The 26,109-nt window shown below is 42.4% G+C and overlaps 1 protein-coding gene and 1 pseudogene across 2 annotated transcripts in view; one reads left to right on the forward strand and one right to left on the reverse strand.

Moving 5' to 3' along the window:
* Window positions 1-26,109, forward strand: part of LOC146785376 (ephrin type-A receptor 3-like) — a 540,333-nt gene that overhangs the window by 269,923 nt on the left and 244,301 nt on the right. For both annotated transcript variants that reach the window (XM_085634371.1, XM_085634372.1), the window contains exon 4: window positions 16,082-16,237. In XM_085634371.1, the coding sequence (XP_085490497.1) occupies window positions 16,082-16,237 (156 nt within the window). The remainder of the gene's footprint in view (window positions 1-16,081; window positions 16,238-26,109) is intronic.
* Window positions 17,549-18,203, reverse strand: LOC146785377 (ubiquitin carboxyl-terminal hydrolase isozyme L1 pseudogene; annotated as a pseudogene).

Here is a 26,109-nt window from a genome sequence, read left to right on the forward strand (position 1 = left end):
GTTTATCTCTGGAAACATGGCTTTCCCTTGACACTAATTCTACTTTGATTGATTTGGTTCCTCCAAATGTTTCCATTTTACATGTAGATTGCGTAAGAGACAAGGAAAGGTGGAGCTGCTGTAATCTGTCAACTGGAGATTACAGAACAGCACATTGTATCTGCTCTTAAAACTTCATTAGTGAAGTTTCTGGCTTTTAATTTTTCATTTAGTGTATGTGAGAACTCAATTATTTCACTGGCTGCCTGGTTCGATAGAGGGTTTTTAGGCCTTGCCTTAGCCAAGACCTTTTGATTTTACTTACATTATATGTACAATATACTGATTTATAGGGACTTTGAGCCAGACCTCTACAACCATAGTTCTTTTATTGTGCAGTCCACATTTTTGCTCAGCACTTTACAGCATTCAGTATGGGTCAATGGGTCAGTTCACTCCAGACACCTACTAGCTTCAGTGGGAGTGATAGCACACTGCCCTTTCACAAGAAGGAGCACATCTACACACAAAGTTGTTCCAAGAAGGGTCAGGGACTACTGTGGCAATGTGTGCTTTTTGAGACAAAGATATTTTTGCTTTTAGTCATTGTTTTTTTTTTGATTGATGAGAGCCCAGCAGCTTTTCCAACTATAACATTTTTCAAAAACTAGGAAAAAACAAGTACCAATAAAGCCAAAGGGCTGGCAGCCAATGCAAGACCTATTGGCTTTTCCAGTGCTTTTATATATGCTTTCAGAGTTTTAAAACATTTTATATAATGGACAATTAGCCAGTCATCTTGCTGTTGTGTCATGCCTGTAAGATTGCTTAGTGGCTTTACCCTTTGCCTAGTCTTTTGTGTATCTTCAAGAATGCAAGCAGAATATTCTTGAGTAAATGGAAGAATAAAAAGAAGGTAGGTGTCTATATGTGCTTGCAATAGTTTTCTGTTATGTTTCAATGCAAAATCACCATTAGAAGGTGTAACAAAACTTTGAGAAAACATCATGTTGTTTGAAATGTCTTATGGGAAGTTTATGACACTCTTAATTGTCCTATGTTAGATGTTCTTGTGTGGGTATCTTCTGCCTCCTCCTTTCTTCCGTCTTCTTATTCAATATAAGTAGGATACAGATCTAAATGTTGTAGTCGTTGCATTTTACACTGATCTCAAGCACTGCTTTGAATATACCGACTGATTATTGTGACCTTAACATTTTGTTTTTCCTATACTATTTATCGATAGATCTAAATAAACAAAAAAAATAGGAGCTAATGACTCAAACCTTGCCCTGAGATCCATAAAATATGAACCAAAAAGGTGTCTAATAATATCAATTACATAAGAGTTTAGAGAGAATCCAAAGTATTCTTTAGTATGTGAGTGTATGATTAACATAGGATTTGTTTTTGTATTTTAGGTAAACTAGATTTCCATATTTTAATGACTGTAGTATTTCGTTGAATACAAAGGGCAAGCATAAAAATAAGCTCTCCCAAAGATCCTTAAGTTAGCCTGTCCTCATCATAAATATATAACTAGATAGACACACTGTTAGTAGATGATCTCTAACAGTGCATATCACTAAACAGTTATCATTCATTTCTTCTCTAAGGAAAACATTGTTCACGTTTTCAAATGCTTTGAGTAGGAGTATCTGGAATTTGAGTGGACATAATGCAAATGATCCTTAATATTATGAGAAAGGTATTGAGGGAAGTAAATGAATTTGAGCAAATATTGTACCAGTTGGGTGGTAATATAAAGTCCTAAAAGGGTTAGAGAAATGTAAAATCCAGAGAAGAACCATTCACAGAACGTTCCTGAACTATTCTATCCCTGGGGTGGAGTAATTCCGAAGGTAGATTCTGTTTCAGATGAAAGAATTTCTCCAGAAACAAGATGCTGTTACCACCCAGTTACACATCATGATCAAAATGTGTGTTGTTAAAAAAATGGCCAAATGGTGCATTACTAAGATAATTGTACAGGGTGTTTCAATTGTAATACTCTTTATGTTGCAAAGGCTAATATTTGCCGCACAATCATACATGGCTTCCTTCCAAAGACCTTTAAGATAGTACAACAGCGTGGTACCAGAATGTCATTGTCAGAATATTTTCTATTGAAAAATCTTGTTCTACATAATGCTTGAATAAACTTTGCCAAATTTGAGTTAAAAGCAGAAACTATACACCTCATGGGATGATAATTTTCAAAATGATTTTTAGGATGCAATATTTTTGTCAGACAATAATTCTTAGATAGATATTGCGACATACAGCCCATTCTCACATATTGTTGCACTTACCTTGGTATCATGAAAGGCATACATTTAGTAGCTAATATCAATGATGGACATCTCCAAATTAACCTTGTCTGACAGTCACTCATGTTGTATACCTGTTAATCTGTTGTGGGCTCTCTCCAAGCAACATCAGAACCTATTGCTAGTATGGTGCCTGTTTTCTCAAGCATGGCAGAAATCATTAGCTGATCTTTCAGCTGGTATCAGAAATTGGAATTGCACCATAGCCCTCACTGCACAGGCTGGCAAATAAAGTATTCAAATAAAATACTCATGAAATATTGATAAAAACTCCTTATCTGGCTGACAAACGGATTCCTATCAGGAAATAATTGTCTGTGCAGGAAACAACTGTCAAGGGGCCCCTCACAGGTGATCTGCATGTTTTAGCTGTTCATGAACAGAGGGCAGACTCTGGTAACAAAAATAGCAGAGGTATGAAAAAGCTTGACATTGAAGGGATTTGACCACAAGCTGGAAAGCCATGATTTAATTTCTTTGTTTAGTGGGGAGCCACTCCAGAAGCACCAATGCGGGGTGATGTGCAAGACTAGGTGGTCTCAATAGTTTTCTACTGTTTGGAGCTTGGCCACAGACATCTGCAATAGGGCTGAGATAGATTGCTATACAGTAGTCAATTCTGGAGATCACTGTGGCATGCACGTAATCTTTTGGGGTAGACGCCACAGAGGCAGGATGACCTTAAGAATCAGTTTGTGGGATATTGTTCCCCTGTGAAGGCATACAAATGTTAGTGCAAAGAACAAAATCCTGCTTGGAGACATTTTGAGTAGAGTGTGTCTGGTCATGTGGAATAAGACCAGTCAAATGGCAGAATGGAATGGTTGCTTCTTTTTAGTTTTAACATTTTAGTTTTAGAGGTGTTACGACAGAAATGGTTGTGGTGCATCTACATTTTGATGCTTACAAGGTATTGCTTCACTCCCTGATGATCACTAGGTCATTGAAGACTTTAACGTGAATTTAGGTGTCATCATCATACAAATGATCACCAAATTGAAGCTCTTGATGGTGTTGATGTGAGTGGTACCATATAGATGTTGATGCAAGAGGTTAAAAGGATGCACATTGTCTAACATCATTTATTATGAGGTTTATTTGGAGCCAGGTAAGTGCTTTCCATCTTGCCAGATAAGCAAAGGTCACGTCCTCTAGTCAACTGATCTAGAAATGTATGCCACATTATGAGAATAAAGTTATAAAGTAGGAGTTTTTGAAAAACAAAAAATGGGCCCCATACACTGAATGTTTTATCCCTACATGACTGATGTTTTCTATATGTGCAAAGGTGTCATTGTTTGATTTTCTGTCCGGGGTCTGCTCTACGTAGCAGCTCCTTTTTGATTGTCTGGCCAGGGTCTGCTGTACGTAGCGGCTCCTTACAAGTAAATCTATAGACATTCCCTCCCAGAAATATGCCATGGCAACAGTCACTGTGACCTGGCGGCCCTGCTCTGGATGGGCTTCTAGGTTAAGGGTTTCCCCCGATGGAGCCAACTGCGGCTCCGCCAGTAGAAACCATTCAATTTACCTATCTCTATATAAAACGGGGAATCCCAGATGTTTCGCAGTTCACCCACTTTATCAAAGTGTAAATATCTTATATCATTGAAGATGGCCAGGTAGGTTTCTACCTTTTGGACACAAAGGAGGTGAATAATTGGAGCACTGTTACACATAGTGTGTAGGTTTGCTTTAAATGCATTGTGTTTACTTTTAATCCTGCTCATGCCAGTGCTCAGCCTCAAAGGGTTTGGCCGTAGAATTTTAGGGAGAGTTGGGAGTTGTGCTGCCTGGACTGCAGGCAGATACTGTGCTGTGTCTCTATAAATCTTTGGAACTTAATTTGGAGTGTGGTTTTGTGAATTCAACTCACTGCTCAACAAGTGCTATTGTTGATTGTGTGATCACCCAGCAGTATTTTCTGATTGACCATATTGAAAACTGATGAGAGGTCAAGGAGGATCAGAGCCATCTACCTAACACCATGCACCAATTGGGTGGCAAAGTATGGTATATTTCTTAAGGTGTATCTCTTTAATGACATTTTCAAGTTACATTCAAAATATGCTTTGTAGAACATCTCCTCCTGATGTTGTCAGCCATTGCAAAAGGCTTTCTAGTGGCCTAATTTACCAGAACCTTCTGCTTTAATGTTAGAAGTTCAAGAAAAAAAACTGGATGTGACTGGACTGCTTGATACCCACTTTGTGCTTTGTACCTTCCCTCCCTGGCTGTCCATTGCATCACCTAGAGGCTTTGACTCTTCAAATGAACATTTTGTAGGATTGGGGAGTTATCCATACCTGGAAATCATAGACATACGGTTTAAAAAAAAAACAATCCCAAAGGTTAGGGAGCAGGAAATGATTTTCTTTCATAGCATGGCTGTGTCTATTTAATCATAGATTCAAAACACTGGCTAACCAGTGGTTGGCTTCCCACAACAATGCACAGTGAATGAGGATGCTGTTTCTTCAAGACACTTGTCGGTAGAATTGGAGTATATTTATCATTAATTGTGCCTCTCTGAAAAGGGCAGTTTCACAATGTTTTACTGCTATGTTCTTGAAATATTCCAAACACGTTAATTAACACGTCCTACATCGTGTAATGAAACAAACACACTTAATTGATGACTTGCCTAATTGGTGTTTTTCCATGCAATGCGTGAAAGCTGTGACTAGTGTGTTAATGAATCCCCTTTCAGAAGAGCTCAGCTGTGAGCAAACTTGTTATGGATGAATCTGTGTTTAGCCTGAGTCTGAGTTTAATCCGCAGTGCTACCTTGAAAACATGATCGTGCCTTTAACAAAGTACTCGTAGACTTTTCTTTGAACTAGACTTTTCAAAAGGGATGAGTGTCAGAATGTCATTAGCAAAAATATCATCTGACACAAATTTTCTGACTTAAATGTTGTTTATATAAAATGTCACTCCATTCAATGAGGGTTTTCTAATATTAAATCCAATGGTGAAATATCTTTGTAAATGATATTAAGGGCACAGTATTTTTGTAATATGATATTTACGCCAAAGAATTCTGGTACTATAGCCACAGAAGCTACAGATTGAAAACCTAGAATTAGAGCATCCACTGGCACATGATCTGGACGCATTCCATTGCATCCCAGTTGAGCTCACCTTTGTCGTTAAAGAGAGGGACCAAAGAGATGCAAATTTGTCTTGGCCCAGCCGCAAATGAGACATTCCAGATCAGATATATATATCTATATATATATCTATATATATATATATATATATATATATATATATATATATATATATATATATAGATAGATAGATAGATAGATAGATAGAGATAGAGATAGAGAGCAAACCTAGCTACAAAGCAACAAACGCAGTTCAGGGCAAACTGCTACAACATATACCATTTTCATGGAACACAATAAATACCAGACATGGGTTTATCAGAGAGGTGCAGCTTGAGTTAATATGACTTAGCAGACGCTAAGCCTACATCTTAGTGGATCAGGGCAACCTTATTAGAAAGCACAACTGTGATGGGTGGATATGCTTGAACTGGTATTTACTTCTGGAAATTATGAGGTAAAAGGCATTGAAATATACTATAACTCAGACGAATTACCAGTAGTTAAGATTAATTCATGTATTTCTATGCATGTTTGTACCATTTCTACGTATGACCAGAAGCTGGCCATACGTGGTGCCAAGCTGGCATTGTCATATGGACAGGAGCTGCCTCACAAGAATGAGGCATGCAAAGGATGAAACATGCCTGTGCCCTCTTACGTTCAGATGGGTTATAAGAGAGGTGTTTAATCTGGCCTGCACCTTTTCGGGCAGGGCCAAGACTGATTGTGTTGATTTGCACTGTCATGGTCAAGCTAAAAATTATGGCACAGAATAGTACCCAGAAGAATTCCCAATAGCTAAGATAAAGAATTGGCACTCATCACATCAAAAATGTCAGAACTTAAGTTTGTCTTTGCAGTTGTAAATTGTTGGTTCTATAGTCAAGACACTGAAAAGAGTTAGTCACAGGAATGAGACCCACATAATTTGTGCTTAAGTAAACTACTTCAGCATATAAAAAAAAAGATAATTGAGTGAATTCAAATGTAAATTCCTGAACGTGTGAAGGAAGGGCAGCATGGGATAGGATTTCACTTCTTTTTCAACATTAGCATATTCACGCAGTTGCTTCCAGAGAACAATTATTAGTCCACTTTGGAAGAATCCAAAACAAAATTGAGCTTTGGTTGAAAATCTGAAAAACATCTTTCCACTATGACTTCCATCCCGAAGCTTTAAGGCCTATGAACAATATAATGAACGATGCAGGATGCGTGTAATTCGCACACTATTGCTCACACAAACATGCATTAACCCTCATTAGACCCCTGGAATGTTGAGAGCTACCTTGAAATCAACGGAGTGGTTCTGGGCCAATAGTGGTTGGTCTTCTCCAGCTTTTCGATGTTGTCTTCCTGTTTCTTTGTTTTTAATGTAGCGCAATCTACCCTCGTGTGTTAAATGTTCTAATAGTAATATAGCCTTTTGAGCACCAAACTAGGAACACCCTTCTGCTTTGGGCTATTTTAGTTATTAAAAGCCCTGAATCCAAGTTATAGACCTGAGCTGAGGACGAGGACCTACAATAAAGTTAGAGGGCCTTTAACTATAGGTATAGTTGAAGCCAGAATGGCTAAAATGGCAAATTGTGAACTCAACAGGTATGTGCTTCTAGCGATATATTATCACTCTTTGCTTAATTGGAGCAATGAGGTTTCCGTTAGTGAGGGAAATTCACCCAGGAGAGATGTTAGTCTGGATTTTGCAGTGTGCCCGTGCATGTTGGTGCCGGTGTTTATGCAGAAGAAGAAAAGAAGAAAGAAAATCATTGTATAAAGTGCCTGTATGCCCGAGGGCATCTGGGCACTGTCACCAGCCCATTAGGGTCTCACCTAAAAACCACCCCAAACTACACATTGAATAGCCACAGTAATAGTAGCTTCCTGAGAGGAGTGGGATCTTGAAGCGATCTGTCTTCTCAGCGTTTAACTTCAGGCATGTGTTACTCATCCAGTTGCTGGCATCCCGCATAGAGTTATGTAAGTTGGTAGCAGCAGACTTGATGTCATCAGTTACAGTAACAATGATCTGAGTATTATCCGCATAAAGAGTAGACAAAGTCCAAATGACCTAATCAAGGCAGCCAAAGGAGATGCCTGTAAGTTAGATAGGGTGGGGTCAAGAAGAGACCTGTGGGACCTGACAAGGTAAAAAAAAAAAAGGATTTGGAGGAGTATCGATTACAGATCACAGTCTGTGATCTACCAAATAGGAAGGAGTGTTATACCTGAAGTGCTTTGTTTTTGATCCCTAATTGGATGAGAAGGGCCACTAACATAGAGTGTCTAATGCTGTCAAAACCCGCTGAGAGATCCAATAAAACATGTACAGCTGAACCACCCTTATCAACTATGCTTCTAATGTCATTGGTAGCCAGTATCACAGCTTGCTCCGTGCCGTGACCACTTCTAAACCCAAATAGAGACTGATCAAGTAGGCCATGCTTATCTATCATGGTTGACAGTTCGGTATTCAGTGGCCGTTTAAAAGGGTTTGCTGGTAAAGTCTATACAGAGATAGGTCAGTAGATATTTTCGCTCTTTTGGATTGTCAGGGGGTTTTTCTAAAAGGGAAATTATCACCAGTTCCCTTGCAAATGCTACGAAAGTTGCCACAATCGATAATCATGTTGTATATCTGTGTAAAATGCTTAGAAATAAACTCAGGAACTAACTGTGGATTTCAAGGAGGGAAAGAGTCAGATGGAGAGCTCGATTTTGTGGTCACAATAAGATGAGGGATTTGTTCTTCCCTGAATAAAGAGAATCTTTCTAACACTGAGGTGCTTTCAGGTAGATTGCCTACAATGAGACCATGAACATCATTTACATGAACTACTTGGAGAAATTCGTGGTAGATAATATCAATCTTAGTTTGGAAGAAGTTAGCTAGTTCATCACAGAAGGCTTGGGTGATTTCTTGGTATGGGGAGTTAACCTACCTAGAAAAAAACTTAACCACAGAGAAAAAGCTCCTGAGTAGGATTTTTTGTGTTGTCAATTTTTAGCGTGAGGAATTTACTTTTTCTTCTAAGATGTTGTGTTTATCGCCTTATATATCTCTCTTTCTGCTAAATTATAATCGTTTCTTCAAATTATCTTCTGTCTGTGACATTTCTATTTCAACAGTTTTGGGGGGTTTCAGGGGCACATGCATCAAGGCATTTTGCGATCGCAAACAGTGCGATTCGCAAAAATCGTCCGTTTGCGATCGCAAAATTGCCTTCTGGAATGCATGAAAGATTTTGGGATTCGCAGTTTAGGTAATCGCAATTTCTTGCGGTTACATTCTCAAATTTAGTTTCCAACAGCCAATACATGTAGGAAAGGCCGACATCAATTGGCTGTCTGAAACAGACATCATTTTCCCGATAGCCGAATTATGAGGGCTTTCCAACTGGCCGACGGCTCCTCGAGCCTGTTGGAACCACATCAGATCCCACGGCTGGTTTAAACTCCGACCACCATCATCATAATACGGCAGTCAGACTTTAAACCCACAATGTCGGTCGGAAAGCCTCTGACCAGCGGTCGGAGGCTTTCCGACTGACATTGTAATTAGGCCCTTATTTTCTGAAATAGAGGCCAGTGCCTTAGTGAACCAGGCCTCATATTCACCGGCAGCCTCACCAGCCACCTTTGGGCAAGAAAAGAAGGAATTAGCAAGCCTGCACTAAGATTGATACAATTAAATGTTTCCCATGAACACATTTGGATGCCACATGTGGCTAGTATAGGGTCGTCGGATATAACCGAAATTAAAAGCAACAGCCATATGATCTGACCAGGTCTGAGAAAGACTTTCTTTAAGGCAAAGGCTTTGAGTTGATGTTCTGCCAAGTAGGTCAGGCTTTTACCAATTGTGTGAAACCAAAACCTGACTTAATGTCCTTAACCATTGCCGTATATTTATAATTCAAAATTTCAAAATAGAAATTGAAATCCCCAAGGACAGTAAGGTATTATTTATCTAAAAAAGGTTTAAAAGTGCAAAATCTGACTGAGGTCCAGGGGGAAGATAAACAAGTATTCATGACCAAGTATGGTTGGGATTGATCTCAGTCCTGAAATAAAGGGCCTCACAACACCCAGAGGCAGGTACCAAAGTAGTGCAATAGAATGAACAACGCATAGAGTTTAAGGCTTTATGCCTTGTTCACAAGGCAGTGTTTGGCGGGGGAGCCAAGGGGGTTCAAAAGCTCTTTATCCCCTACTCTCCGGGCCGGGTCCTTAGGTCTTCCTCCCAATGCCTCCTTAAGCTAAATCGTGTTAGGAAAGCCAGATGTCGGTGGCAGAGCCTTTTCCTTCCATGCTGTCACTCTTTGGAATAACCTTCCTGGTCCGCTAAGACTCATAGATAGTCATCAAGTATTCAGAAAACTTTTAAAAACACAGCTGTTTAAGGTGACCCGGGGTTAATCTGGGGCGGTTTTCTCTCTACCTACCAGCGCCAAGACGCCTCGGCATTCGTTCGCGCTTTACAAGTGGCTATCCTATCCTATCCTATCCTAAAGAGCATTGCTAGTCCCCCCCCTTCTTTATTATTCTGATCAAGTCTTGAAATGGTGTACCCGATAGGAATCGCTTTAGCTAGATCGGGACTCGCGCAAACAGGTTTCTGTTACACAAATAATATCTGGGTTGTCCGATTATATGAATTCCTAAAATTCAAATGTATTTCTCACTAACGATCTAGCCTTGATCAAAAAGCATAATATATCAGCTGGCACTATATTAGCATTGAACATAGAGGATACATCGGGGACACACAGCGGGATATTAAGCAGACATGTCTCACCATACTTAGAAAGATAAATTGTGGATAAATCGCAATGTGAACATGAAAATGCATTAAACGAATCACAAATACAAGAGTTAAAACAGCACATCTATTCCAATTACCTTAATTACAAAGTGATGTCAGCACCTCTCTGTAGTAAGCATATCTACAGGAGTTTCTCATTTAATAGATCCAGGAGTTCTGGCACTAAGATGCTGTCCAGGTGCAGACAGGCTTCCCATTGGCACTCCTTTTGTGGCGCAAATTGCTTGCCCGCTGTGTGGATGTACTGCCTTGATGTTTAAGAAGCTCGCTAAATAAAGGGGCGTGGCTACGGCCATGACGCGGCAGCCAAATACAAGGGAGGATAAAAGAAATGCAAACTGGAGTCAAGTTATTTCCACTTATACGCAGGGTTCCCCCTGAGAGGTAAGTATAATAGAAATTATCTCTTAGTTAAAATAAAAGTGTTTAAGTTAAAAACATAAACTACAAATTAATAAAGGGATGACCCCTCCAATATGGCGCCCAAAGTGGTGCAGAACCAAGCACCTCCAGAAGGCAGCATGAAGGGCTGTACAAGGAAACCTCAACCTTCTACAACGATAACACATCACAACACACCTCAGGAAATTCCACTGGCTCCTATACAAAAGAGATGTCAATTCAAGCTCCTGACCCATGCACACAGGGCTCTATACATCCAAGGACCTGCCTACATTAACCACCGCCTGAATTTCCACCAACCATCGAAAAGACTACGCTCTGCCTCCCTTTCACTTGAACATACTACCCGCATCTGCCAAAGCAGAAGTGGGGGATGCTCCTTCTCACTCAAAGCAGCAAAGACCTAGAACATCATCTCCACACACCTCCGGCCCATCACTTCCCTTCCAGACTTCCGAATGGCACTCAAGACCTGACTGTTCGAATAAGCCTCTGGGCCTGAAAGCGCCTGGATACCTTATTGAGTGATTAGCAACGCTTTATAAATCCTGATTGAGTGATTGATGAAGGTAAATACATCACTGTCGGAGTAACAAGATCAGGAAACAAAATCTAATGGGCTATCTGATGGGACTAGCACAAACCTAATTGGAGAAAAACACATTAATGGGAGAGGTGATACAATATTAGGTACATTATGATGGGATTTACAATTCTACAAATTATACAATCGCAGTATATTTCGCAAGTTCATAATTTCATGACATTTTGCTTATCTGCAGTTTTTATTCAGAGGAGTATTAAATGGCATGCCCACCCTCATAAGATTTTCAATCAAATGCCAAAGCCTGACAGCAACTCCTCCCCTTGTGCGCTCAAAGTTCACTTTTGAACATACAAATGTGAATAAAGTATACACTGATGTGTCTGATTGGGCCCCTGTCAGTGTTTAATTTGTAAAAAATAAGTGCCAGGGCCCTCGTCAAGAGGCCACCGCAGTTTGCCACTGTGCTTACTTAACTTCTAACCATCACACTGTGTGACAACTCAGAATATTCCAGGCCGCCACAGCTTTAAGTATGGCTTGGGTGGCTGGTATTAGTTATTTTGAATGTATATTAAGTTAACAAACAACTGTTTTTATGCTCATCTTTGAATTACACAAACAGCGCCACCATGTGGGAGCTGTCATATGTGGAGGTTCCGGCAATTAAGTGCCGGCACTGCACCGAAACCACCTGCTCAAAATAAGCACTGGCCCCTGCAGATGTCACTGCACAGTAGCTAGAAATGGCTAGTTATATTTTGTATGTTACAGAACTGTAGCTATTTGTATTTAATTGTGAAGCAAAGGAACAAGTGCTAATGAACGTTGTACCCAAAACTCTCTAGATTAAAGGTGTAACTCTGGGTATTTTTTGTTGTTGACATAGAAGGAGCTCTCGTAACTCTGCTATAGTTTGGAAGTTGACTGCTGGGAAGGAGGCTTAGAACTCCATCCAAAGCAGGGGGCCAGGAGGCGTACATTTCACCCCAGCTCCTGGATATGTTTATTCAGTGGACACAACCCAGATAAATGTTGGTTGGGTCACTTTACAGAGAATGGTCATTAGAGTTTTGGAAAGTTATATTTTTTGCTTGCCTATGCAACCCGATTTTTTTTTGCGATTAACAGAAATGTTTAAAAGTATCCGTTTTTCATCAATGCAAAAAAAATGAAATTTCATTAGAAATTGGAAAATATACCAAAAAATCAAATTTCCAGCACCATTATTGTAAATCTCATTTTTGAAAAAAAGAAATGTAACAATCAATTCTGCTCTGTAATATGAAAACTTATCTATGCAGTCTGTTATCTTAAAACAAAAGGAAAGATATTTTGGTAGCAAAAAAAATGTGAATGCCTGGCCCTATGAGACTACTCTGTTTATTAATCTGAACACCAAACCCTCTCACACCAACACTATAGCCTTTTAAAATAGGTCGTTTAAAAGCATAAACGATATACGGTCATTATAGCTGAAAGCCCTACACCAGCAATCAGCAATAGATTTGCACGCATGCATTTGATTAATGGCAAGTAAGTAAATGTATTGGAAGCAAAATCTTAAATAATTAAGTAATACATTGTTGGACTTCCACCTTTATGAGCAGGACTTAATCAGCTGAAGCTAGAGATATGTTTTCATTGACAGTCGCAGACAAGGATGGGAAGTTAGGACACACTGTGCTCTGATTTCCATTTGCAAATACCTATAATGTAGGGAAAGGTTTTTCTGGATCGAAACTCATACATTTTTTTGTGAAATATTTCTATGCATGCTATGCAGTTGTTATTAAGGAGACCTCAGCTTAGTGCAGCATCAACATGAACTTCGTCACAGCATCTATTTCTTTTGTCAAACTTATTAAATAGAAGTAGGGCTCCCGGTTTTACATTTCCGTCTGTATTCATCCATTTTTATTTTTTGGTATTTATCCATATTTGTCATGTGTTCCCAATAAATGGTATATTTCCATATTTATTTAACTCTTAGACGTACACTCATGCATGGCCGCCTGTCGCATTTTAGCACATTAAACAGCCACTAAAAACTATACAACAAACCACTACACCCCCAGGTACTTATTAGTGTTAAACTACAAATATATGTTAACATATGCCTGTATTTAAGAAAAGCTGATCCTATTTTGTAATCCCCCATGCTGTCTATTTTCTCAGCTGTTGCCTGCAATTCATGAAAGACAGCATGGAGAGCCTTTCACTAAAAGCACACTTTTCAGTACTTTTCGGCTTTTAAAAATAAATATAGACAGAAAACAATGTGTTTCCTTTGTCCATTTTTTTTAACTGTTTCATTAAAAGCCTTTTTATGTAGAATAACATTATTGATGCAAACACATTTTCAGTCTCCGAACTAATGTGATTCTACGAGGAAAAGATTGACAGTTCTTAAAAAAAAATAAAAAAAATTGCCTGTTATCACTTTAAGAGAATTTGAGTGTTGTCTGTAATATGGACAGAACGGAAGTTCTGTAAAATATGCAATAAAGGAGGAATGATGGAAAACATTATTTCCCATAAAATCTATTTTTACACATGTCCTACTAGTGAAAAAAAATATTATTCATAGTATGACGAGCACAATGTTTTAGTTTTACAGGTGTAGTTGACACCTTATTTTATGGGTTTAAAAGCCTGAAGTAGCTGTCCGTTTTGTGTTGACAAGGCTGTGTGATGGTTAATTTTTTATATTTGTTATTGTAAGCAAATGCCACAAAGAGAAGAAAAAATAAAACTTTTTTGCTGTCTATAAATAGTGGCCATGTTGCTTGCAATAAACATTTTTTTTAAATGAACCAAGGTATAATTTTAATACAACAGCATAAGTGCTTCCTATTAGGCTGGTACTTAGAACAGGTATGGAAACCCTTGTTAGTTTCAATAGAAAATATGATTCTAATTGGCACAAAGAAAAAGTACTGTTCACTTTAATGTGCTGTAACTTGGAAACATACTATAAACACTCAAGGTCGACTAAAAGGTGAAAAAAGGCTAAAGAATAGAAAGAAAAGGCACTAGCAAAGTAAAGAACTAGTCCAACAATCCTGGCTTTGAAGTGCACTTATTTTTAGGTGAATGTACACATGTGATCGGGTAAATGCTATCAGTCTCATTGCAAGACCAATAGACGAGGAGGGCTGATCCAAAGCCCCTTTATGTATGTATGATATACATGCATGCTTTTTTTGTGAGGATTTTATTTACCTACTGAATGAGCTGCAGTGTTCTACTATATGAACCCGGCATTTACTGTATTCAAGAAGAGTGTCTTTCACAAATAAACAATATATTCTAGTAATAATACCGAGAGAAATTAAAGATCAGTCAGAACAAGCGGCAGAACCGAGTCTCTAAAAATGGCTGAGCAATAAATAAACATTTTCTGAAAGAACTTGCTGGTTTGTTTTCCAAGAATTGTACCAGAGGCTGATTAGTCAGAAGTGAACTTTCAGTGAGCTGAGTGAATAATTCTAGGAGACTTAAAATACTAAAACGCTGCTAAAAGCCTGGGCAGCATATCTTGTTAAAATATTTGTTTCAAAAATATCTGAAACAATATTTTTAATTGTTCATCTTTAATTACTACAAACTAAGGGGCCTATCATGATGGCCATAACTCCCCACACGACCGCCAATTACCCCCTGCCATATTACCATAGCGGGGGGGTAACACGGCGGACAGAAAGACCGTCAGCAGCTTTTCCGCCGGCAGGAAATCGTCACGATTGCCTGCCGGGCGGAAAAGGCCCACATTATGGTGGCGGTGCTTTGCAGGCACCGCCATCCATATTATGATGTGTGCGGTGGGCATGCATTTCCATGGCGGAGACTGTGCCATGGAAAGGCATGCAGAGATTGACTTCGGGGGCCCGTTGGGGGGCCCGGGGGCGTGGGGGGTGGGTGGCTGCACGGGGGGTACCTGTGGTACCCCCCTTCATTGCCATGCACAAGGTGGCAGGCATCGCGGTGCCTGTCACGTTGTGCATGGCAATGCACGACATGCACCTTTAACATTGCGGCGGGTGCTGTTTACAGCACCGCCCGCCGCAATGTTAAAGGCAAGAATGCGTCCGCTAGTGTGGGGGGCGCATCCTAATTTGCCTCGTGGGACCGCCACACCTCTGGCGGTCGGTCCCATTTACCGTTATGGTGGCGAGCAGACAGAGTCCGCCAGTTATCGCAATGGTGCCCTAAGTAAACACTTGCCCAGACAATAAAAAGAGACTCTATGGGATGGACAGTGTGTGCGATTATATCCTCAGCTCATAAATCCAATATTTGTGGTGACCAGTTTCTGCATATGTCAGAATTTACAGATTCTCGTAGTAATATTGGAACCTAGAAATTTTCTATCTTTATTTATTTTGTGAGTGGTTCTTTCTCCACTGCCCATGTTTACCTGAGGTGGTTGTGAATTCTCATCATTGTTCTCTTCCCGCTATCCACACCCCCATGTGATTGGACATGTGACCTATTGTTTTAGTTTCTGGGAATCCTTCACTGATGTCTTAAATAAGGGGCTGGACTTTCAGCCTTCAACATACTTGTTAGAGTGTAATAAGGAGGGAGGGCTAGTATGGGAAATGAGGTTGATTTCTTGACATATTCAGTTATATCTCCTCAGCATTGAAAAGCCACCACCACTCCCCCACCTCACAAAATATAACTCTTATATTCTGGGGGAAAAATTATACATTTCTGACAAAATATTATGCATAAAATGTGTTGTCCATTAGTACCTTCGGTCATTTTTACGTTTAAAACCAATGTTTTGACAGAAAATTGCTAGCTTGCTTGCATTGTTAGTTGTGTCGTAATTGTATGATTAAACCAGTTCATTAGCTGTTCTCGTTTCTCTCCCTAGCTTGCCGACCTGGGTTCTACAAGTCCACAGCCACCAATGTTAGCTGCAGCAAGTGCCCGCCACACAGCTACTCCCATGTACACAGCTCGGAGGCATGCGTGTGCGAGAGGGGCTTCTACCGGGCTGAGACCGATGCCAAGTCCATGTCTTGTACAAGTAAGTTTTCCACTTTGGAAGTAGGATCCTACTCTATGTCTAATTCTGGCTCCACACTGATATAGTTGTATGCTCCTGGGAACAGCAATGTACCTTCTAGAGATTCTGAACCCTCAATAAGAGAGAAGTCTTATATTCTTTAAAAAAAAAATATTATTTGGTGGAAAAGGGCAGTCATCACTGTACTCAGTGGTTGACAATAAAACACAGTACATTTTTTTTTATTGGAGTTTTATACAGCGCTAAATCGACCTGAAGGTATCAGAGCACTTTACATGCGCACCAGTGCCAATACAGATGGGAACTTTCTTTTTGTTAGGCATGGGGAGATTAAGTGAATTTCCCAGAAAGACGGATGCTGAGCATCCTCGCTGAGACTCGGACTCGGTTCCCTAGCGTCGAGGTCGACCGCTCTAGCCATTAAGCCACATCCTCTATCCTATCGTATAAGTCATTGTGGGTTTTAGCTCTTGACAAACACCATCACTCCAGCAGTGGATGTCTACTGCCAACATCATGACCTCTATTTCTGACAGATTAAGCTTGACGCGATTGCCATTAATCCGTCATTCATGATTGAAGCAGCTCGACTATGGAACAAACTCCCAACCACCCTGAGACTGTCTGTCGATTTAATTCACTTTAGGAAAGGGCTTAAAGCATGGCATTTTCCCCAAAAATTAAAGAGTGACTTAAGACTTGATACTAGCCTGATTATTGCAGATCACCGGCAGACTGTACGGCACCCCGTGTCTTATTGATGAGTAATACAGCGCCAAGATACCTGTTAGGTGGCAGTGCACTTTATAAGTAATTTAAAACAATTAATTAGCAAGTGTAAAGATAATTCAACGTTGCTTGTGTTCTACCTTCCGAAACTCTGATTGTAATTTGCTTGTGTATAAAAGGAAACTCCAGTTGAATCGATACCAGCCAGCGGCCATAGATGAAAATTAAATAGGAACATAGCTAAGCATGAACCAGCAGGGACTCAACAGATGAAGGGAGCTGGATCTGAATGTAGGAATATGCTCCTATCCATTAGTGTCATGGTGTGTTTCCATGTTATGGAGGAAGGTGCAGGTGGCCTCTTTTTTGGGATCACATGAGCAACAATTTAATTTGTAACTTTCATAGATGAAAGAATAGCAACATGTAACCATGCAACACAGCAATACAGAGCAATGTTGGACCAGCTGTTGAAGGAAGCACAGAGGCAGTTCACTGGTGACACCCTTCACCAAACACTCAACAGCAACACTATTTTCCAAGTTTGTGTAATTTCCAACATAAAGAGGAGCTGCTGCTGTTTCATATTGACTTGCTGAGAGCCACAGCAGACAACCAGAGTTCCCCTTGCTCACAAGCTGTGAACTGTCTGCAGGTCATAGCCGAATCCTTTAGCAGTGCTTTGTCATAAGTGGCATCACGGTGTATAGGAAATGGCATTCGTCCATCTAATTCAAGGAGGTTTTCATCCACACAGGTGAACAACATGAAATGATAATTCACTTTATCATCAACCTGGCATTGACTTTCTTCTACAATTCCATCATGGGCTGCTCGAAAAGCCTTATTCAGCTCCTGATTCTGTGCCTTTTCCTCTGGAGTGAAATCTGACAGTGTCAGTAAGAAAGACCAGACCCTTTATCACAGCATAATTTGTCTTGGTTGTTAACAACTGCATGAATTAAACCAGTGGTACCACCCAAGTTGGAAAGTGTTTGATTCATAAAATACACTTCAGGGTAGTTTTCATTCCTGCTCTGTTCTGCAGCTTGCTTTTCTCAAAAGCTTCCATGTTGAGAGGTGAGGGAAAAGAGGAGAAGTAATGCCACAATGGGCTTGGGACAAATTCGAGAGACTCATCCGAGAATTCCAGCTTGTGCCACCCAGGAGCCACACACAGCCATCTCGGGGTCTTGGTCAGCTTCTCTGGGTTAATCTCCATAATCTTCTACTGCATTGTGGCAATGTTTGCTGTAGGCGGCACAGAGAAATACAACAGCCAACAAACCCCTCTTCTCAATGCAACCATTCTCATAAACAATAAGTCTAACTGCACTGGACATCGGTCTTCCCTGACAAACATTGATAAACTGCTGAGTAGTTAATAGCCTCATAGAGCCCAATGTTTATTGCACCATGTGAAGGAGCCATCAGGCCCAGGTGTTTCTCACTTAAAATGTTTCTCTAACCTTAGAGGGAGTCTAACTTGGAGAATGGTTCTCCTGGAACTGTTTTCAACTCTAGTGGATACCTGGGGCCGTATTACACGCTGAAGGAAAATGTACTGCATGTATTGTAGAGTTCCAGTACCAAAAGGAATGATAGACCAGGCAGTTGGTTTGCTGGACCATTTTTACCACGGATACACTTAATAAGATCCATTTGGTGTGGAGCCACATACTGATAATGTCTCTAGAATGGCACATCTTACAAATTGTGTGTCTTTTATGAGCATGTATGACGTGGACTTAATACCTCCTCCCTGTTGTGCTGTGATGGATCTGTTTAGGGACTGTACATTAGACCTTTCATGACATTCCCAAATCACTTATCAGGTTCTTCATGGATTCTGAACATGAGGTTGTCCTGTTATGATGGAGTTGGCACTATTTTCTGGAATAGTTTGTCTATGAATATCCTCATGCTCACATGGTCTTCAAGTGACCCGAATGAACAAATGTAGACATTCCTTTCTACAGGTGAGGCAGGGCAGATGGGAGTAGCACTGGGTTGCTTGTCAACCTTTTAGTCATCTTGATTGATGGAATACCCACATCTAGTTAGCTGAAATGTGCCAGCATGATAGTGGTTTAACATAGCGGATGCCATGTTCTAATACTTCGTCGATGTAGATATAAGTATGATACAGGACAGTGACGTTTAAGAAAAATCTTGTATGGATCATTAGTTTCTACGGATACACTTCTGGAATGTTACCCCCGATGAAGTCCTAGTAATGGTCGAAATATATTGGCTTGGCTGACTCAATCATTGTGAGACACTTCAATAAAGAAAACAAAAAACTGCAGAAAAAAATGTGAGAATTTTGATAAGAAATTGTCATTGCATCCTTCTGGATGAATGGAAGAAGAATATAAAAGTTTCTATAAAGACCACGGAAGGCTGAAATTTAATTTAAATATACTTTTCTAAGAGAGTTATTCTCTGTTCTTTATATTGTGTACTAATGCAATGTATACCATGTTTGACAGAAACTTGCATTTCCCCTGCTCATTATGTGTGAGTGATGATGACATTACTTCTGCCATTCTCTATGTTTTCTGTATGTTTGAGGACCCTCGCAATGCCATTGTCTTTCCAGTGCTTGTTGTATACACGTGAGGAGAGGTCTGATTGTTGGTGCTGTTAGTTATGTGTATGTTTAAAGCAAGCCTTTAAAACCGCTGCCATGTTCTGTCCATGCTATGTATGTGTGAGTGAACCCCTCAAAGCAGATGAATGCTGTACTCTTTGGGTATGAGTGAAGAAAGCTTGCATTGCCATAGTGCACATTTTCTCTCCATGGTGAGTATACGGGAGGGATCCTTATTTATTATTTATTTGAAGAGTTTTATATAGTGCTGGGTAGACCCGGAGGTATCAGAGCGCTTTACACAAGGATCGTTGCGTTACAAGTTACAAATGACACCCGTTACAAGAGAATAGTTAGAACACAGGAAAAAGAACAAAGTTAACAGTAGTTTGTTGGAGGGAGGGGGCGGAGGGAGACAAAAAGGGGAGAAGAGGAGAACTATGCCTAATGTCCGTCTGGGTAGGTGATGGTCGAGGGGGTGAACTAGGGCCAATCTCTTCTATAGCTGTCTAGCAGCTCCACAGGGCATCAGCCATGTTGCTCAGATTTCCGCAGTAGGGAATAACAAAGATAACAGATTTGCATGGTTACATTAGTTACAGTTGCCTAATCAAACATAGGGGATCAGGACCCCAGTAGAGGAAAGAGGGAAGGGAGGGGAGAGAAAAAGAACAGGGGGCGGGGAAGCAGATCAGTTCTGGTAGACCGGCAGACGAAGAAAAGTGCCTTATGGAGGCCCAAAAGTTAGAGCAAGCGGGACCAGAACCCAGGTGGGGCCATGTAGATTTCCGGGCCAATGCCAATAAACAAACACCATGCAGAGTCATGTCAGCATCTAATATGAGATTGTTTGAAAAATGGGTCCCAGGGGGAAATCCATAAGATGTAGAGTCCAGGTGACATTAGTTAAGGGAGGTTGGGGGTAGAGGCAGCGACTAATGAGTCTTTCAGCAGCTCCAGTGCAGATCACCGATGATCGCATCACTCGTCAAATACTCAGAGTATACTCAGATTGCTACATGTAAGGAGCAATCTGGATTGTGCATAACAGAGGCAGGATGCTTGTCCTGCCACTGCAAATGAGGTTTGGCTTCTATGTGAGTGATGGAATAATGCAGTGTCATTCCCATTCTGAGCACATTCTGTATATGTGATGAAAGCTTTTGCCAGTGTTTTGCTTGTACTGAGTTTCTCACGTAAGGTTGCTGTACTGCTATACAAGGTGTGCATGCTCTATATGTGTGAGAGAAAATTAGGGAAGATTGAACAACCACCGCCCATGCACTGTCTCCTTGGTCTGCATGTGTGAGGGACGCTTGCACTGTCGCTGCAGCTAAGTGCTGCCTTCTGTATGGGTGATGGCATACTGCAGAGACACTTCCCATGCTGTGCAATTGTGTATGTTTGATGGATGCGTGAATTGCTGCTGCCAGTGTTATACTGGATGTCTCATCGAGGGTTCATGTACCACTGACAATGTTCAACATGGAAGGGAAGCTTGCACTGCAGCTGCCCCTGCAGCGTGTAATGTGCCTCTGTGAGTAAACCTCACTCAAGTGCTGTCCTTGCAGAGCCTGTTCTGTTCTTGTGATTGAAGCTTGCACAGCCAATGCAGTTTGTGGCCTTCATGTGCCAGAGAAGTTTACGCTGCCACTGTACATGTGATGGAAGCTTGCATTGTTGCTGCCCCTGCAGCTTGTAATGTGCCTTTGTCATTAAACCTCACTCAAGTGCTGCCTGTGCAGAACCTGTTCTGTACTTGTGATTGTAGGATGCACAGCCAATGTTGCTTGTGTCCTTAAGTGCCAGAGAAGTTCACACTGCCACTGTACATATGAGGGAAGCTTGCACTGCTACTGCCCCTGCAGCTTGTAATCTGCGTTTGTGAGTAAACCTCACTCAAGTGCTGCCCGTGCAGAACCTGTTCTGTACTCGTGATTGAAGCTTGCACAGTCAATGCTGTATGTGTACTTTATGTGCCAGAGAAGGTCACACTGCCACTGTACATGTGAGGGAAGCTTGCCCTGCTGCTGCCCTGGCAGCTTGTAATGTGCCTTTGTGAGTAAACCTTACTCAATTGCTGCCCGTGCAGAACCTGTTCTGTACATGTGATCAAAGCTTGCACAGCCAATGCTGTTTGTGCCCTTTATGTGCCAGGGAGGTCAAGCTGCCACTGTACGTGTGAGGGAAGCTTGCACTACTGCTGCTGGCCCTTCAATTTGTAATGTGTCTCTGTGAGTAAACCTCACTCAAGCGCTGCTTGTGCAGAACCTATTCTGTACTTGTGATTAAAGCCTGCACAGCAAATACAGCTAGTGCCCCTTTTTGTCAGAGAAATTCATGCTACCACTGGACATGCAAGGGAAGCTAGCATTGCTGCTGCACCTGCAGCTTATAATGAGCCTTTGTGAGTAAACCTCACTCAAGTGATGCCCGTTCAGAAGCTTTTCTGTACTTGTGATAGAAGCTTGCATAGCCAATGCTGTTGTATCCTTTATGTGCCAGGAAGGTCACGCTGCCACTGTACGTGTGAGGGAGGCTTGCACTACTGCTGCTGGCCCTTCAGTTTGTAATGTGTCTCTGTGAGTAAACCTCACTCAAGCGCTGCTTGTGCAGAACCTATTCTTTACTTGTGATTAAAGCCTGCACAGCAAATACAGCTAGTGCCCCTTTTTGTCTGAGAAATTCATGCTGCCACTGGACATGCGAGGGAAGCTTGCATTGCTGCTGCACCTGCAGCTTGTAATATGCCTTTGTGAGTAAACCTCACTCAAGCGCTCCTTGTGCAGAGCCTGCTCTGTTCTTGTGATAGAAGCTAGCACAGCCATTGCACTTTGTATCCTTCATGTGCCCCTGAAGGTTACACTGCCACTGTAGTGTGAGGGAAGCTTGCACTGCAGCTGCCCCTGCAGCTTGTAATGTGCCTTTGTCAGTAAACCTCACTCAAGCGCTCCTTGTGCAGAGCCTGTTCTGTTCTTGTGATAGAAGCTTACACAGCCAATGCAGTTTGTGCCCTTTATGTGCCAGAGAAGGTCACGCTGCCACTGTACGTGTGAGGGAAGCTTGCACTGTTGTTGCTCGACCTGTACGTATTCGGTGTGAGTCAAAGAAGCTCGCACTACAGTTACCCTAGCTGTACATTTTCTCTAAATGTGAGAGAAGCTTGCCCTGCAGAACTCCATAAAGCGCTGGCTCCCTTCCCTCGGTAAATGTGTAAGCACTCATGCAAAAAAGAAAAAAAAAACATGCAGGCCTGACTGTGCATCACGCTTTAGACACGCTAAAATGCCAGCCTTTTATCTTCTTCTTCTTTTTAACTTATTCCTTAGTTTATGAAAGATATCTAAGCAAGATCGCTCGTCGCGTTTTCTTGAAAATGAAAACTCTTTTTTTGCTCTGGTAACCACGCTATTTGCAGTCCATATTGCCCAGCTGTCATATTTCTGCAGGGGGACATGTTCTTTCCAGCGGATCAATGCCCCACTTCCTTATGGGACTGGTATTACCATATATATCATTTCAAATTTCTGCAAGAAAAGATTTGTGGAAAACATCTTGTGCTTCAGGGTTCATTTGAAGGATTGTTTTGCATTAACTCAGCAAACTGCCGAAGCGCTGATAACAGATGGCATTATTGCCCAAGTTAATGGTACTCATTTTATCGACCCCAGAAAAACAAAAGGCTGAGTCGGTCTTGCTGGGATTGGAGTATGTGACCAGACAGTTGCAATCAGTTTCAAACAAAATTTGCCACAGCTTGCTGAGACGTCTCCAAAAAAAGAAACAATAAGCATGTTTTTCTGTGCCCAATTGTGAGTATAACATCAAGTCCTAGATATTGCCTGACTGGCATCTCAAAAATATATTAAACTCCCACCAGTACTAAGCACCTTTAAGAATGCCTCTGCCCTGGCTGTAATAACAGAAGAGAAGCTTTAAAGGCAATATAGGAGGAGAGCCTTTTCCATAGTGTAACATTTTGCACTGTGCCCAATTGTGAGTATCACATCAAATCCTAGATATTGCCTGACTGGCATCTCAAAAATATATTAAACTCCCACCAGTACTAAGCACCTTTAAGAATGCCTCTGCCCTGGCTGTAATAACAGAAAAGAAGCTTTAAAGGCAATTTAGGAAGAGAGCCTTTTCCTTAGTGTAACATTTTGCACTGTGCCATATCTGTTATGTGACAGTGGGCACACGTGGGCATGGCGGACACCGGGAGGTGATTAACTATACATTCTATAATATTTGGGGAAAGGCCAGGTTTACTCAGATTTTCGACATGTTTATTTATAAAACTAACTCCAGTCCTGGAATGTTTTGGCAAAAATTATGAATTCCCCCAGTATTTTCAGGAAAGGTTAAAAAGCAGAATGATCTGAATTGCAGAAAGTGCTGCCCCGAGGGCACAATTCAGCGCAAAGAACTAGAAATACCGATTGGTGCCATCTTGAATTCAGCCGTTCTGGGAATATACTGGTTCTCTGCCAGTTCTTGATGTGATCTGTTGGACTTGGCCCTTCTGGCAGGTTCACCCCTGAACTTTTTTGATTTTTACTGGTGACTTGGTGTGGTGATTTGTTTGGTTTTCTGCGCACTTTCCCTGTGTCCCAGGGTAAAGTGCGTGCGTGCTCTGAGTGCATGAGGTGAGATAGGCCTGCCCTCCCATAGGAATGCATGGGGAATGTATGTGTCCCTAGTAGTTCCTGATGCGTGGGGTGTGCAGGCCCGAGTTTGGTATGTGCGGACTCGTGGGAGTGAATGCTGCGCGATGATGTGTGCGGCGTGCATGTACCTAGTGTGGAAGTGCCACTTCTAGAAGTGGGCACTTCGGTGTGCAGTGTGTCTGTCGCGTGATTGGCTGGTCGTGTCATGTGACGGGCTAGGGATTCCCCAGTGTCAGGATGAGTCACCCAGTGGTGAATGGGGAGATCAGCAGCTAGATGGGTGGGAGGAGTCCACCTGGGTCCTGAATAGGACAGGGTTTTCCAAACACAATGCTGGCCCCGCCCCCTGTGGTGCGACTGACGACCCTAGCCCTTCCAGTGAATAGAGTGAGGGGCTGAGCACATCAAGGGTGCTCCCCAACCAGCTGCGACTGGTTTTCCCCCTCACCCTGAACCCAGAACAAAGGGTTTGCCTGTATAAAAATGGGGCTGTGTCCCCACAGAAACTGTTCTCTGCCAGGATCTTACCTGAGGGGGGCTGCTGCTGCTGCTGGACCAGAGGACCGCCACTTGGATTACCTCCCTGCCTGGAGGCCCAGTGAGCTGGCTCTGGGTCCAGCCTTGCCCCCCTGCCTTTTGAAGGACTTTATTGCTGGACTTTGGGCTTATTCTCCCCAGAGCGTCTGGGAGCTTTTATTGGCCTTTAGCGCTGAGAGCGCTTCTACTTTTTATCCTTAGCGCTAGGAGCGCTTTAATTCTACAAACCGGTGCCCACCCGGCGTTTGCCCCGTCTATACAGATCCTGAAATCCCCTGGCAGGTGCCCACCCTGCCAGGGACCTTGCTGTGCTCGTTGGCGGGTGCCCACCCCGCTTATTTGTTTATTTTACGGCGGGTGCCCACCCCGCCGTACATCCACTGTAACGAGGGAGCCTACCCCTCTTGTGACGGGAAAAATCACCGCTGCAGCCCGGTCCGGGCTCAAACAGGAAGTCAGGCAGCGCTGACTAGGACGTGGGCGGAGCCTGACCTAAAAGCAGGAAGCGGACGGGAGCCTACCCCGTGCTCCTGCACAGAGGAAGAAGATCGGGAAAGCAGGACGGCGGCAGCGGCTCCTCGCGCAGGGCTCCCGCGTGTGGAGGGAACCCTGCAGGTCACCAAGACGAGGAGGAAGCGCCGCCGGAGTCCCGGTGAGTGGGGCTCTGTGTTGAGGTGGTGGGGGGAGTGTCGGGGCACAGCTTCGGTGCCCGCCCCGTACCGCGTTCAGAGCACTGCGGGGGCAGTGCTCATTTCTCTTTTTCGCTGCCCCGCCTGACAGTGGGCAGCGGTGTGGGGGACCGAGGAGGTTCCTAAGGGCGCGTGTGCGCTCCAACGAGGGCCGCATTTGTTTGCTCACGAGCCCCGTGAGGCTCCCACGACTTGGGCAGCAATTGTCTTTAGAGCGCGAGGCGCTCCAATTTGGGATTGCTTAATCCAAGAGTCCAGAGGGACTCCAACTACGGGGGCATTCTGTTGCAAGTAAGAGCGGCCCCGAAAGGCAGCAGGCCGCTCCAACGTCGCCCCCAACTTTGTTCTAGAGCCCGTGAGGCTCCAACGTCGGGGGCAATATTTTAATAGAGCCCTGACAGGCTCTAGGAGGCATTTCCTGGTTCACGAGCCCACGAGGCTCCACGGGGGCAGAAGTTGTGTAGAGCACAAAGGCTCCGACGACGGGGGCATTTCTTTGATGATCTTGAGTCCCTGAGCAGGACTCCAACAACGCCGTGGTTGTTTGATTGAGGCCCACAAGGCAGCCCCATTGTCATAGCTCAGAGAGGGCTCCAAAGGCACAGTAGTGCCCTCACTCCTTGTCCTACAGCTGCCCAGCACTTAGTGGGCAGC

This window comes from Triturus cristatus, chromosome 11 (assembly GCF_964204655.1).
Source record: "Triturus cristatus chromosome 11, aTriCri1.1, whole genome shotgun sequence".
Lineage (NCBI taxonomy): Eukaryota > Metazoa > Chordata > Amphibia > Caudata > Salamandridae > Triturus > Triturus cristatus.